At 39.4% G+C, this 13959-nt stretch overlaps 1 protein-coding gene across 1 annotated transcript in view; it reads right to left on the bottom strand.

The window, feature by feature from the left end:
• Window positions 1-13959, bottom strand: part of URB1 (URB1 ribosome biogenesis homolog) — a 45294-nt gene that overhangs the window by 21052 nt on the left and 10283 nt on the right. The window contains exons 10-21 of the mRNA XM_052674047.1: window positions 13185-13322; window positions 12627-12800; window positions 11828-11975; window positions 9244-9366; window positions 7615-7727; window positions 6312-6431; window positions 4011-4127; window positions 3235-3373; window positions 2058-2228; window positions 1588-1784; window positions 793-1017; window positions 79-258 (exon numbers count right to left, since the gene is read on the bottom strand). Of these exons, the coding sequence (XP_052530007.1) occupies window positions 79-258; window positions 793-1017; window positions 1588-1784; window positions 2058-2228; window positions 3235-3373; window positions 4011-4127; window positions 6312-6431; window positions 7615-7727; window positions 9244-9366; window positions 11828-11975; window positions 12627-12800; window positions 13185-13322 (1845 nt within the window). The remainder of the gene's footprint in view (window positions 1-78; window positions 259-792; window positions 1018-1587; window positions 1785-2057; window positions 2229-3234; window positions 3374-4010; window positions 4128-6311; window positions 6432-7614; window positions 7728-9243; window positions 9367-11827; window positions 11976-12626; window positions 12801-13184; window positions 13323-13959) is intronic.

The following is a 13959-nucleotide window of genomic DNA, read 5'->3' as shown; positions in this document are numbered from 1 at the left end:
CCTGTTCTTTAGTATAGCTCAAAACAAAGTTTTCAATATCAGGTAAACTTCTAGCCTGTGTATCAGGGGACTCTGTACCTTGTCATTTAAAGATTCCTCTGTAATCAGAGACTCTTCATCCATAAAGAGATCCGATTCAGTCTGATGCTTTTCTTGTTTCTGCCGATTATCCAATTCTATCTGATCTCCCCGGCACAACAAGCTGTTCAGCAGGTCCACAAAGAGGTCAACAAGGCAAGGACCTGCAGTTTTACTAAGCTGTGAAAACACAGACAACTTTGAAAGCTGAGAAAAGAGGAGGATGGGGGCAGAAAGATAATTAGCCAACAGTAACAGAGTAAGTTAGGAACTTCCTGGATTACAACCTTTCTAGGGGAAGGGAATCACTCCTCGCTGTCGAAATCTGGTTCAAAGAAAAGTCTCAGGGTGCCAAACAAATATTTTTAGATTTTCATCTCTGGTGTGACTTCCAATATAACACATGCCAGTGACTTTCACTCTCTAGAAAGGCTTCTTACAAAAACCCATGAGCCAGCTTAAAATCAGGAGTTTATCTGCTCGCACATAGATCAGTAAGGCAATCCATGCAAAAAAAATATGAAAGCCTCCTCAACAAGTAGAAAGTTAGGATTTGTTTACAAATTATCTGCAAGTTTGTCTGGCCTCTCAGCCTCACCAAGAGCTGAAAAAAGGCACAGAACTGAATCCTAAAGGTTTAACAGCCAAGTCTATCGTGTTTTATTTTCATGCTACAAATAAAGTCACAGTGCCAACACAACATTGCTCTCTTACACTGCCAAAGTTCTCTACTGTGGATTTCAGGTACAGCAATACATGCTTCACTCCTAACAAAAGTTGTTCAGATGGGAGCTGGCAAGCCAGGTCTCTCAGTTTTGTCTGGATATCATCTTCCAGTAAGATACTGCTTCCTCTTGTATAGGCATTCTTTAGCAAAGTTGTAAACAGAGTGTCCAGAGCCACAGCAGGTTCTCTGCATTTCTCTTTGCGTTTTTTGAACTGTTTAAGAAACAAAAAAAAACACAAAAACCACATAAGAGAAAATTAAAAATTAGTACCACCTAAAGTTTCTTTAGCTATTTACATGTGGTATCCTGGACTGATATTCCAGGGACAAACCTCTACAGTCCTGCTGTCACACACCTTGTTAAAGGATTTCTCATGGGGTACCTGCACATGGTCGCTGTTGGGATAACAAAAACACAGCATCCCCCAGCATGGCTGGTCCATGCATTCCAAACCCATACCTGGGTGAATTCCAGACACTGTTATAATGGCTCTACTGGCCTTGCATCACTAACATAATGCTACATTGTGCCTGGTGAGGAATTGAGTCTTTGGTGACTGGGTAGAACCCATGTGCTCTGGCTTCATTACACAACCACAGCAGAAACCTATCTTGCTGTTAGAGAAATGTCCTTAAAAACATTTGTGTCCCTTGATGAGATCAAGAAGGAAGACATAAGCTGAACATAAATCTACTTTCTGAAGGTAAACCTAACTTTCATACACTGTCAGCTTTTTAGCAACAACGATTCAAGCATACAAGTGAATTCAGATATAGCATACCACAGGTTCCTGAGCTTGCTGAGGTATCCAGAGATTATAATACTGGTTAAATTGGTAGAGTTGAGGATACTTAGAAACTTTCAGTGACTGCAGATCTTTATCATAGAGCTGGAACATCAAGCAGAGGGCAAGGGCATCTCTCTGAGAGTGTAGAAGATCAGTGAAAACACCAACAAGATACTCCACGATGTGTGCTCCTAGAAAACCAAAATTAAAAATACACTTTGGTTGATAACATTTGCATAAGCACACACCATGACGGATTAAAGCTTACGTGAGATACTTCTGTCCTTCTCTCCTAACCCTGGAAGGACAGAAGTATCTCACATAAGCTTTAATCCCTCTCTTGAGTGAGGAACATCATGGATGTACCTTCTTCCTGCTCATAACAGTAATAACAAAACGTCCTGTGGAGCTCATTAAGTAAGACTTACTTTCTTTACATAAAAACAAACAAAAAAATTTTGTACCTGTTTCATTTTCAGTCTGAAGCAGCAGTTTATTCCTGGCTTCTAATGCAGCAGGGACAACAGCACTGAATGGAAATGTTTGAATAACAGTGTCTTCATTTAAAGTGAACCCAATTTCTTCATCTAAGCCATCACTGCCCTCAACTAGGACATCTACCATATCAAGGACATCTGTTGAGAGCAGAAAAAGTATAAATAAGATTCAGACTAACTAGAAACCAAAGGAGGTAGAATTCAACACTCAAAGAATACCAGGCAGTTCCTGAATTCCCTAAGCAGAAAAAAGGATGAAAGCACATTTGTCCAGCAAAAACCACTTTCACAGTGTACTCAATTTCAGTTTGTCTTTCAACACAGCTGATAGAAATAAGGAAAAAGGAGAGAAGAGATCACCACCTGTTGCTACCATGATGGCATGACCATCAGTGACAGGAAACATACATGAAAGCAGAAAGGAAGCAGCTACTGTCTCATCAGAAGAACAGCATGGATAGCTCTTGAAGAGCTTCTCAGTTTTGTACAGATACAGTATCTTGGTCACAAAAGACAGCTTTAAAATTTGAAGAATAGTATTACAGTGCACCCTGAGACTGGTATTAAGTCTCTGTAACGCAGCCAACTCAAGGCATCATATCAACTGATGCTGATGGCTGAATGACCTCAATTATATTTATGTACTACAAATTCCTACACACAGACTGTTACAGCAGAATAGCCAGCACACGACAAGTCTTCTAGTGTCCATCTGCGGAATTTTCACTGTGCCAGCAATGGGACTGTGACAGGTCCCAGAAAGCAGCAGCAGTAAAATTCCAGCTGTGACCTTGTTAGTAAGGCTCCCTGCACAGCCCAACCTCTAAACTCATTGATGAATGGAGACGAGCAGCCCCATGGGAAGAAATGTTAATACACTCAGAAAATGCTGGTACAAGATACGAGATCTTAAACACTGCTAAAACAGCTTAACTGCATCAGAAATTATTTCTTTGGGCAAAGAGGTAACTTTGTAATTCAAAGTTCTGCTTTTGATACTAGCCACACCTACAAGGGCTGAATCCTGAAGATCATTACTTATGCAGGCCTTCTACAGTTATCAGTCTTTAGTAAGGCTGATTAAGGCTAGAAGATCTAGACCAAAGCCTTGGAGTACTCTGTAATTGAAACAATTGCCACATACCATCAATGTGAGAGATGGGGATGCTGACATTATCAGAGTCCTGTTTAAACATGTTAACTTGGAGCATACTCGCCTCCTGAACAAGGTCTGCCGCTTTATCTGTATATGGATAGGGATTTGTCACCAGTTTCAACAGGATCTGTTAACAAAGAGAGAGAGAAAAACATAAGCACACAGGCTAAGTCCACAAAAAGTCTTGTTAAGAATAACTATGGGTTAAAAGTGCTTGAAAGGTCAACTCCCACGTGCTTCTGCAGGAATCTGCCTGTGATTACCACTGTGCGTGGGACTGTACTGCACCTGATGGAAACAAGAAATATCCTCTGCAATTTTGCAATCAAAGTACCACAGTCTGAGCCCCTGGGGAAACTGCAATGAAAAGGAAGCTCTGGGCATTTAACATCCTGAAAAGTAAACAGGAAACATCAACTTTTCTTGTAAAAGATTACAATTTACTTAGGTCTGATAATTTCTGCAGATAGCATTACACAGAAGAGAACAGATAAGAGTTATTCCCCCCCGCATTCATTGTTGATACTCTCCTATCAATAATGCTGTAATATCAACTTATTTTTCTTAATTTAACTTTCCTCCAAACCTATTCAGCCTCCTCCTACCTAAGACAACAAAGATACCAGCTCTGTATAAAGAACCATAACCACTGCCTTTCTCAGAATTCATTCACCAATCTCTGAGATTTCTCAGCAACAGAATAATGAGTTTCCATTAATGCAATTCTCAGCATTGTTTATCCAGCTAATTTGAACAGTTGTTACCCTTTCCAAAAATTGAATCACTGCTTCCTTTTTGTCTTCTTCTGTATTATCTAAGTGTTCCAGCCAAACTGAAAGTTCCTTCCACGTGTACTCAAACACTCCACTGTCATGTAAAACCTGTCCAGAAAAAACAGAGGGGGGTAAAAAAAATAATGAATAAATACAGATCCTTTTGTAGAGCAACTTCATGTTTTCTTCACACACAAAACCAAGGTCAAGGTTTTCTGGACACAGAGGATTAGTTGCCTCCACTTTAGTAAATCTTGTTCTTGCTATTTCAGGAGAGTCAGCTTTAAGGGGGTTGTACTTCCCCAAGGCCATACAGTGGCATTACAAGAAGTTAAAAATAAAAATTAAAAAAAAAAAAAAATGGACTGACTCATAAAAACAGCCTGTTGAGGGGGACTTGAAAACTACTGATGTAATTAAATGAAAATCATTGCTAAATTAAACCAAAAATCAGCCTATCTATGCTTCAAAGAGTTGCACACATGGGAAAATAGAAGGAAAATGAACTGCAGGCCAGGCCCAGTGTTTACACATAAAAATAAACATAGCTATAGGAGGGATGGATGGGGAAGTAAGCATAATTTTACCACAATATCAGCAGACTTCAAAAGATTTTACTCACTTCTATCGTATCTAATTGAGGCCCTTATCTGAGACACTTAAAATTAGGAACTCTGTGACCCTATGCTCCATCTGTGAGAGAAAGGAAAGAGGAGGAATGGCTGTCCAAATAACAACCCAGACAGCAGACCATGTGAACGGTGCAATGGTGACACTGCCTGTCCCCCACCCTCAGCAACAGATGAAACCCTGGCCAGTTTCCTAACTCTGGCACCTACACTTGAATCCCTGAAGTTACGTGGGATGAATTCATGCCTTTGTTCCTCCCCTTACTCAAAACACAAAGAAAGCTATCAGAGCTCATTTGCTCAATATTTATGCTGTGTATGCCACCGGCAGCTATAGAAATAACACTACTGCTTACTTGAAACTGTCAGGATAATTCATTTAATGAAGAAAAAGAGGTCCATTTTTAAGTAATTCACTATTTTTGGCAGTGTCTCAAAATAGAAATGCACTTGCAGCTTTCATGAAAACAGGCAGGAACAGAACGTGAAATCCAAAAATACACCTTCTAATTGTAGGGCACAGTGTTGAAAAATAAGCAAAACACACTCATTAGCATCTATTTTTAGCAGCCTTTCTGCTGATATAACTGCCCTAACTTCACTGCTTGTCTTCTCTTCAGAGAAAACGAAATGGACTGAAAATAAAAGAGGAAACAAGAATGAGTCAGGCAACCCACGTCTCCACTTGGCAGAAGAACCCAAATACACTAGAAAAACTGCACTGGGTAGACTTTGATTGAGATATTCATTACCGCGAGACAAAGTTAACCTGCCTTTAATCCCATGCAGCATTCAAGGGCAACTATAAACCTAATTCAACCAGCATAACTTTAGGTTAGTGGACTGAACATAACAACTGCACCTTCAGATGGACACTAAATGTCAAATTTAAGTACACAAAGTTGTCTACACAAACTTGTATGCCACTAGAGCTATGGGATACTGCACAAGGAGCCCTAGTGAGAGCCTAGAACACTTTTCTATGTCTGTCCTTGGAGGTAAAGGAGGGTTGTCACGTGAAATTTATTTTTAATGTAGGCTTACATCCCTATTTAGATAATTAAAACATGTTCAGTTTAAAAAAATACATTAAAAAAAAAAAAAAGAAGCTGCTGCTGCCTTGTTGAAATTTGTAGTTGAGGAGCATTTCTAAGAAGTTCTTAAATGCACCAAAGCAGATTTTAATTCAAATTGAGACAAAAGAATTCCTTGAATCAGAGCTTCTGCCTAAATGCAACACAGGTGATTTTCCAAAGGCAGGGTGAAGTAGCTACATGTAAGGATTTAGGAAGAAGGACAAAGTACAGATTAAATAAATCAGGAAAAAAGAACAAAACTGCTCTTTGTTTGATCAAATGACCATTGCAGACACAAATTATATCATTTCATCGAAGCAGAATGTTTAATAGAGCCTAGGTGGTGAGCAAACATTGAAGACATTTTTCCTACTATTTTAGCAGTTGTTGGGAATTTATTCCCACCAAGTATTTAGCTAACAGGTAGTTAGCTTAAAGCAATTTCCAAGAAAAGTCAAAGAAAGCAGAAAGAAGTCTGTTAGCCAGACAAGTATGCAGTGAAGGTTTAAGGAAGAGTTTTTGGAATCCTGAAGTTTCAGACCAATGGAATACAGTAAACACCTTGATATTTCAGATCAAACACTTACCTTGATGATCAGTTTTTTCGTTGAAATTTTCAGATAAGAATGGTTACTTGTAACAAACATTTTCATCAGTAAATAAAATACTGATTTTTCACCAGCTGTCTTCTCTGTGTCAGAGACATCCTAAAAGAGAAAAAAATTAAAACTCCTCAGCAACACTGTACCAAATTACATTGCACTGAGGCAGATATGTAAATGAAGTGTATTATTTTACAGACATACCCAAAAAATACCAAGGCCAGAAATTAATGGGATGACTGCATTCAATGAACAAAGAAGATACATGTGATGGGCTTTTTTGGTAAACCAAAAAAGAGAGAAGTAGCAGAAACACCAGCTAATACAAGGATCCCAGATGAAAATACTTCCATTCCTCTGTAATCATTCATTCTATTTGACTTTGTTGTCCCCAGGAGCTCAGCTTTCCTACAAGTACTGTCTGAGTAAGTAATCATTTAAGAGACTGAATTTGATTCTCAAAGAAAGGAAAACTATATGATTCAAAGGGATACTGAACATCAAACCACAATCTTCCAGTTATTTCCCCCACTTTTCTAACTGACTTATATTCGATACGTAAGAACTGTTACCCTTTGTAACACTATCAGATTTGGCTTTTATCTGTTCTGTGGAAAAATAAGTATAGTAGAATGCCAAAGCCAGAAAAAAATACTTCAGCTTTTTGACTGTTTCCAGAGTTTTTCACTGCTTCTTCTTTACTCTCCTTGCTCCTCCTTTATGACCAATTGGATAAGGACAGAAAATCTCTAACAAGGCAGGATTGCAGTCACAATATTCAAAGGTTCCTCTGCTTCCTCTCAAAGCTAGGCTCAACTCCTTTCTCCAGACATCTAAAGCAGGCTCTCTGAAGCTCTTCAATTTTACAGGTATAAAGTAAAGAACAGGGGCTCTGAAATTTCTATTAATTACAGAGAAGGGGGATAGCCTTGTTCAACATCAGAATCATCACTGGGAATAAGAGGAATGTCTCCCCACAGTGGTTCATTTCCTTGATCTGAATTCTCAGGCTTTCTGAACAAGTAGAAACAAGAAAATTCTCTCTTGCCCTCAGCAAGAGCTGAAGAAACCGTGTCCAGCCCTCTTTATGGAGACAAAAGTTAATGTAACCGCATAAAACTTTTTCAGCTCAGAAAAAAATCTTTACTAATGCTCTGATTATAATCCCTATCTGTTTTATAAGAGCATCATCATCTAAGAACTGGACTGGGACTAATTTAGAAGCAAGCAGTGATAGAATTGATGACAGCGGGCTAAAGGTGCATAAAACCGCTTTGAAGTTTCTTACCTGTACTCTGAACCAGGCAAATTTATTTGCAGGAAGCTCCAAAGCAACTTTCAGTACATGATACTGCAGAACATGGGGGACCTCCTCTCGGAGGCCCTGCTCGGTGACAATACCTGAGAATTAAAGGCAACACAATTAACTTTACTTCTGAGTATCTCACTGAGATCACCAGAACAGCCATCATCTAGGGCTTCAAAACATCACTGCAATAAAGAGGCAATTCATAAGTTTCCAGACGATGAGACCTACATGCAAGCACAAGATGTCCAGCCTATCTAAAGCTGAAACCCAGGAGGAGGTGTGCAATCTCTGCTATCCCCAGCACAATCTATTGCTGTTGCATGAGAATACATAATCTCTTCTACCAGTCTCAGCTACCCTGAAAATGTGTGACCTATAGGACATCAAGACTACAGATGAATCAGAGATCAAAATGTAGATTTTAAGTCAATAACAAATCTTAATTACGTTGCTTATTACAAGTCACAGAACCCTGCACTCATGTCTCTTCCTACACTTCTTTAGTCACTGCTCACAAAGACTGCAATAGCACAGCCTCAGAACTATTCACCTTAAAGGTCAGAAAGTCATGCAGAGACCCTTACAGCATGCTCCAAAAGTTAACCTGCTCATACCTAAGCTGCACTCTGATATCAGTTGTGAAAAGCTTTGGTGTCAGTGTGCATTTCATCATCTGTATTGCATGTTCATGGCCCACATTAGAAAGAGACAACAGATTTTAAAAGCCAGCACCACGTCAGAGTCTAACCAACAGCAAGACAAATAGAATGGTATGAGCTCTTTAAATCCCATACTACAAAGTAGAAAACCAGGCTGCCTTTGGAATGTATGTTTCAACCAGGGTGAGGGGAAGAAACAACAGAACTCTTAGGCTGGAACTCAAGGGAGGGAAGTTTAATGATTAATTTACACCACTGACTACCTTATCCTCTTTCATCAAAATGAATATCCAAGCTCCCTTCTGAGAAAGACGGTTTATTTTACAGCTTCGTTATTTTATTATGTAACAAAACATACCATCAAAGATATCTGCCTCATAAAAACGTGTCCTGCATTCTGCCCACTTCAAAAAACAGCAGACTAGATCAAGAAATAATGGAACAAAAAGGATTTGTAATGTGGTATGACAGTTGATTTGAGGGGATGTTATTTTGTTGTTCACTTAAATTCTTTTTCTTCTAACAGATTTTAGTTACAGCTTTTAGGTAACTCCCATTCTTATACATTCCAGAACTTGAACAATTGTTTTAGCTTGGTGGCCTATTAGCTTTGCTGGCCCACAGACAGCAACAATGCCCAAACAACAATTTGCTCTTTTCTCCAGTCTCAGTTTTAAATGGCTATATTTATTGTACCATAAAGCAGGACACAGCCCTTGTGTGCAAATCCCTTAAGTACACAAACACACAAAGATGACTGTAGTGCAATCTACTACTTAAAACAACTGAGAGTAGCAGAAACAACGAGTGTCAATGCAATGAAGAAATTGAAATGAGTTTCTCATGAAAAACTTTCTCCTTCTGCCCACAAAGTAAATATTCCCTTCTGCTGTAGACTTCACAAGTAGCCAGAGAAAGCAACAAGGTAAAAGAAACACACATCACCTACCTTTCAGCAGCTTGCTAAAATCAAAGTTGCTCCGTGCTACCAAGTGGGGCACAACCTTCTGGTAAAGACAAATGACCTGAAGCAATGCAGCTTTCAGAAACAGCGTCTCAGCATCATCCGAGCCTAAACCAAGCGTTGGGACAATAATTATTTTCTCCTTCCTTCACATCAAGAAAGTACAGCATAGCACCTACATTATCCATTATGATGGTAATTAATAATGGTTTACTAATTGTAAATGCCATTACTGATTACACTAATTACTATTTCCAATAGATGTGTCTACAAACTGATCAGTTACCTTCTTACTAACAAGAAACAGAAAAAAAAAAACCCAAAATTCAACACATTATGGAATCCTGTTTCCCAGTATTCCTGTTTGAATATTTTTTAAATTACCTCAGCTTATTCAGTGCCTATTTTTAAGTAGGTTCTGAAGTGCTCACACCTTTGACAGCCTCACCATTTCAACAACCTCTACAAGAACCCAGTCATTGCCATTGCTGTTCAATTTGAAAGTGAAAAAACAGGGGAAAAAAAGTGAGGGAAGGGATGGTCAGCCTGCTGATTTCAGGGGACACATTTAACATAATGTCAAGTAGGTTTAAGTGAGGTAGGGTACAAGCCATACACTAATTTATTAGTCCAATTAGAGGTTTCTTCCTTTTCTTTCCGTCTTCCAAAACAATGCTTTCTCAAATTGTCCAACCCCTACTAAGGCAGCCATTTACATCTTGAGAGAAGTTATTTCAGTAGCTAAGTATTCTTTTAGTTCATAATGTGAGGATGCATAAAAGCTATTTCTACCCAGTCACTAATGAAAGGAAGCAAAATAAATGAAGGGCAGCCACACTTTGAAAAACAATTATTTTTTCTTGCTAACTGGCTCTCCCTCAGGGAGTCATGAAGAACTGGATGGATGCCACGCATAAATGTTGTCACTGTTTGCCCAAGTCTCAACATTCAGAAAAAGTTGCCACAGTGCAAATAAAGCTGCAAATTGTAAGCTGAGGATACTATCATTCTAGCAGGAACAGAAACTAAGCCTACATTTCTTTAAAAAAATGGTTGCTCCACAGTTTTAGCAGGCACTCTACCAGTAAAAAGCCTTGCAGTGTCAGCACTGAGGAATAATTTACTGCCAAAATCACAAACAGAAGGACAGACTTTGAAGAATTCTCTGCTACAGAAAGTCTCAGTCTGGAATATGCCCTGTTATGAGCACAAAGCAGTCTGCAGATTTATTTTCAGTCTTAGTAAACCACTGTAGGCTGCTAGCCAAGCTACAGAAGAGCACTAGAAATTTCAGTTTCCTGGAACGGGATTATGAAGTCATTTAGTAAGTCCTTTAGTCAGGACAATGCTTTGTGAGAATAAAACCAAAGACTCCAACTCCAGCACTCTGTCCCTCTTCTGGCACTTAGGTATTTCCACTCCTCTGCTACACCAACACAAGCACTTGTATAGCCATAGTAACCAACTGCTTCACAAAGACATCCTCATGGCTAGATAACATGGCTAAACTGAAATCACTCAAAGTTATTTTTCCAAGCAGAACAGTTTCCCTGCCTGTTTTACTGTGTCACAGAAAAGTACAGGAGGTTTAAGGAAAGGAAGATTCTGTTCAGTATGGCAAGCTACAAAGTTCTGCATCTGGAGAAGAACAACCCCAAGTCCCAGGACAACACTGATAGTCACCCAGCTGGAAAGAAGCTTTCCAAAAAAGGACCTGTGGGTACAGCTGGTAGGAACTGGCTCAAAATGGGTCAGTATTATGTCTTTGCCACAAAGAAGGTATACGTTAGACAAAGTGATGCCAGCAGGTTGAGGAACTCCTTGTCTGTTCAAAACTGGTGAGGCCACACCTGAAGTGCTTTGTCTACTTCTGAGCTCCCCAAGGCAAAACAGACATGGAGCTACTCAAAACAGGACAAGAAAGAGCCACAAAATCAACACCTCTCTCATAAGGAAAGGCTGAAAGAGCTGGGACTGTTTTGGCTAGTGAAGTATTCTTTCAGGGTACTCCGATCAGCATACATAAATACCTGAAGAGAGAATGCAAAACAGATGAAGCCAGGCTCTTTTCTGTGGTGCTAAGTGGCAGGGCAAGACACAAAGGATGCAAACTGAAACAGAGCACGCTGTCTGAACCTCAGGAAACAATCTTTCCATGAGGGTGATAGAGCACCAGCACGGGATGCCTAGTGGTTGTCAAGTCTCTTTGCAGATCTTCAAAAGCTGCCTGCACATGGGCCTGGGCACCCTGCTCTGGGTGCTCCTGCTCGAGCAGGGGGTTAGACTAGACAATCTCCAGAGGTCCCTCTAAATCTCAGCCATTCTGTGATGCTGCAGCAGCAGGGAGACACACTGCTTAACTTCATAGTAACAATGCCAGCCTTAACATCAGACTGTGTTCTGGGCATCTCTGATAACAGTCAGAATTAAACTGCCTGAAGAACCGGCCAAAGTAAAGCTGCGTAGTGAATGCATGGGACTCTGATGAAGTTAACTTCCTTAAATTAGAGGAGGATTTCACAATATCCACACATGCGTAAGGTGTGATGACTTCACCTGCTTTGCCTACCATGTTGTTCAGCTTCTGCCATCTCAGTCGTTTCCTCTACAGCGGACACAGCAGTTTCATTCTTTTCCTCTTGTCCATCTTGGTTTTCCTTCCCTTGCTTCAGAAGAGACTGCCAAACAGCTACTATGTTGTTCATGTCTGGTAAAAGCTAGAAGCAAAAGGACTAAATTGCATTAGCTCGCCTGTATGAGTCAAAGCCACTCCAATGCAAATATTCAAAACCAACCAACGTGACAATTTGCTGCTCTTCATAAGTCACGAACTGACTGATGTACCATGCAATCCAAAAAAAAGAAAAAAAAAAGATCTGAAACCAAATAGTCCACTTTCATATATTTATGTTCTGTAGATTTGAAAATCTTATTGAAGAAGATTCCTGTTAAAAAAAAAAATTAGGTTCGTTCTTTCTTCCTGATGGTCTATTATCAACCCAAATGCTACCTTGTCTAATAACTTCTAATTCTGAATTAGTTACACTGACTTCAGTTTACTCAAACCAGGGGAATTTGATTCCTGAGTCCAATTGCTCTTGGAACATGTTTGCTGCACAATAACTGCCAATGTTGTATATGTCTGACAATAAAAGGTTATTCACATTTCCATCAGCCAGCTTTATTAGAAAATGTAGTCCACTATGGCATTAAGTTATTAAGACCTTTCAAAGCACAGCTTCCTTCCCTGCTGAAAGACATTATCTCCTCATTCCCAAGCCATAACCACTAAGGAAGAAAGCACACAGGAGTAGTTACATGCCACGTAATGACTCTTATTAGACTTCAATTGTCTTCCCACTTTGTACCTTGCTGACGGCTTCTCTGTACAGCTGCACAAATTCCTGCATCACTGACAGTGAGTAGATTTCTGACTTTTGCCAAGTCTCTTCATTCAAGCAGTACTCAATATTCTTCAAGGCTCTTTTCAGGACGCTTGACACAAGTGATAGTATGCTGTGCTTCACTACTTTGCTGGGTAACTGTAAGCGCAAAAACGCATTAAGGACATTTCAGTGCTTTCTCTTATTGCTTTGAATATGCTCTGAACTCTGAATATATGTAAACAGTTGCTAACAAATTAATTACTTTTTAAATTTTACATTGCAGAAGAGAACCCACAGGTTTTCAGATTCCCAGCTCAAACTGTTAATAAGCACTGGAAAAACTGGTGCTTGCAAATACCTACCAGAAGCACTACCAACAGGTTTTAACCGATGCTCCCATGCTTCCCCACACCAGCTTTATACTGGAATGGACAATATAAAACACATAAGTGACTTAAGAACCTTCTTGGGTGATCACAAACTTTAACAAAACAGCACTAACTAGGACAGAAAAACGCACTAAAAATAAACTGCTCTTACATTTAGCCCTTGGGTGAACATCATTTTATTGCACACTGCAGGGACTGTTGTTACCATCACCATAGAAAGCAACCTTGGGAGAGGAATAAACTCTGAAGTCTTAAAAGAATTGGAAATCTCTGGCTGAGCCTCATAGATCTGAAATAAAAATAACAATTCAATCAAAATTGACAGTCAGGGAGTTAGCAGAGTCTTCTGAGGAACAATTTACAGAGGAGTTTTAACTTTTCAAAAGCAATGACAGCACTAAATGTCCAATTTTACACAGGAATGCTACGGAACATCCCCCAGACTCGTATTCAACTAAATGAAACATCTGTATATAATTGCAGCCCTGCTAAAAGCCACTCTATATCTTAAAAACTGTATTATCAACATGATGTTTCCTACAACATCTTAAATCAATTCCTTCTTTCCTGGTTTAGCTAAATGTTTACACAGCTTCCTGCTCTGAGAATGGCTTTTTAGCAAGTGACCTTCCAACTCTGTCCACACTTGTTAAAACAACTGAGGCACTGAGTCATTTCATTCTCCTCAGCACTCACAGAAAATAGAATGCCATCTCCCCCTCTCCTTTCACTAACTTCAAAATTTAACAGCACCCTGTTGCTTCTTCCCTAACATACCTACAGGAATTGATAGTTATTTCAGAGCAATTAAGTCCTTCCTGCTTCAGTCACTTAAACCTTCATCATCTAACTTCCTCACTGCTGGTTTAAAACCATTACTTATGAAATTCTGTGTTTGTCTGCCTTTTTAGAGATTTTAATAAACC

The sequence above is a fragment of the Tympanuchus pallidicinctus genome, unplaced genomic scaffold, assembly GCF_026119805.1.
Source record: "Tympanuchus pallidicinctus isolate F22 unplaced genomic scaffold, pur_lepc_1.0 scaffold14, whole genome shotgun sequence".
Taxonomy (NCBI): Eukaryota; Metazoa; Chordata; class Aves; order Galliformes; family Phasianidae; genus Tympanuchus; species Tympanuchus pallidicinctus.
The sequence above is the reverse complement of the archived record's forward strand: the minus strand, read 5'-3'. Positions and strand labels throughout refer to the sequence as shown.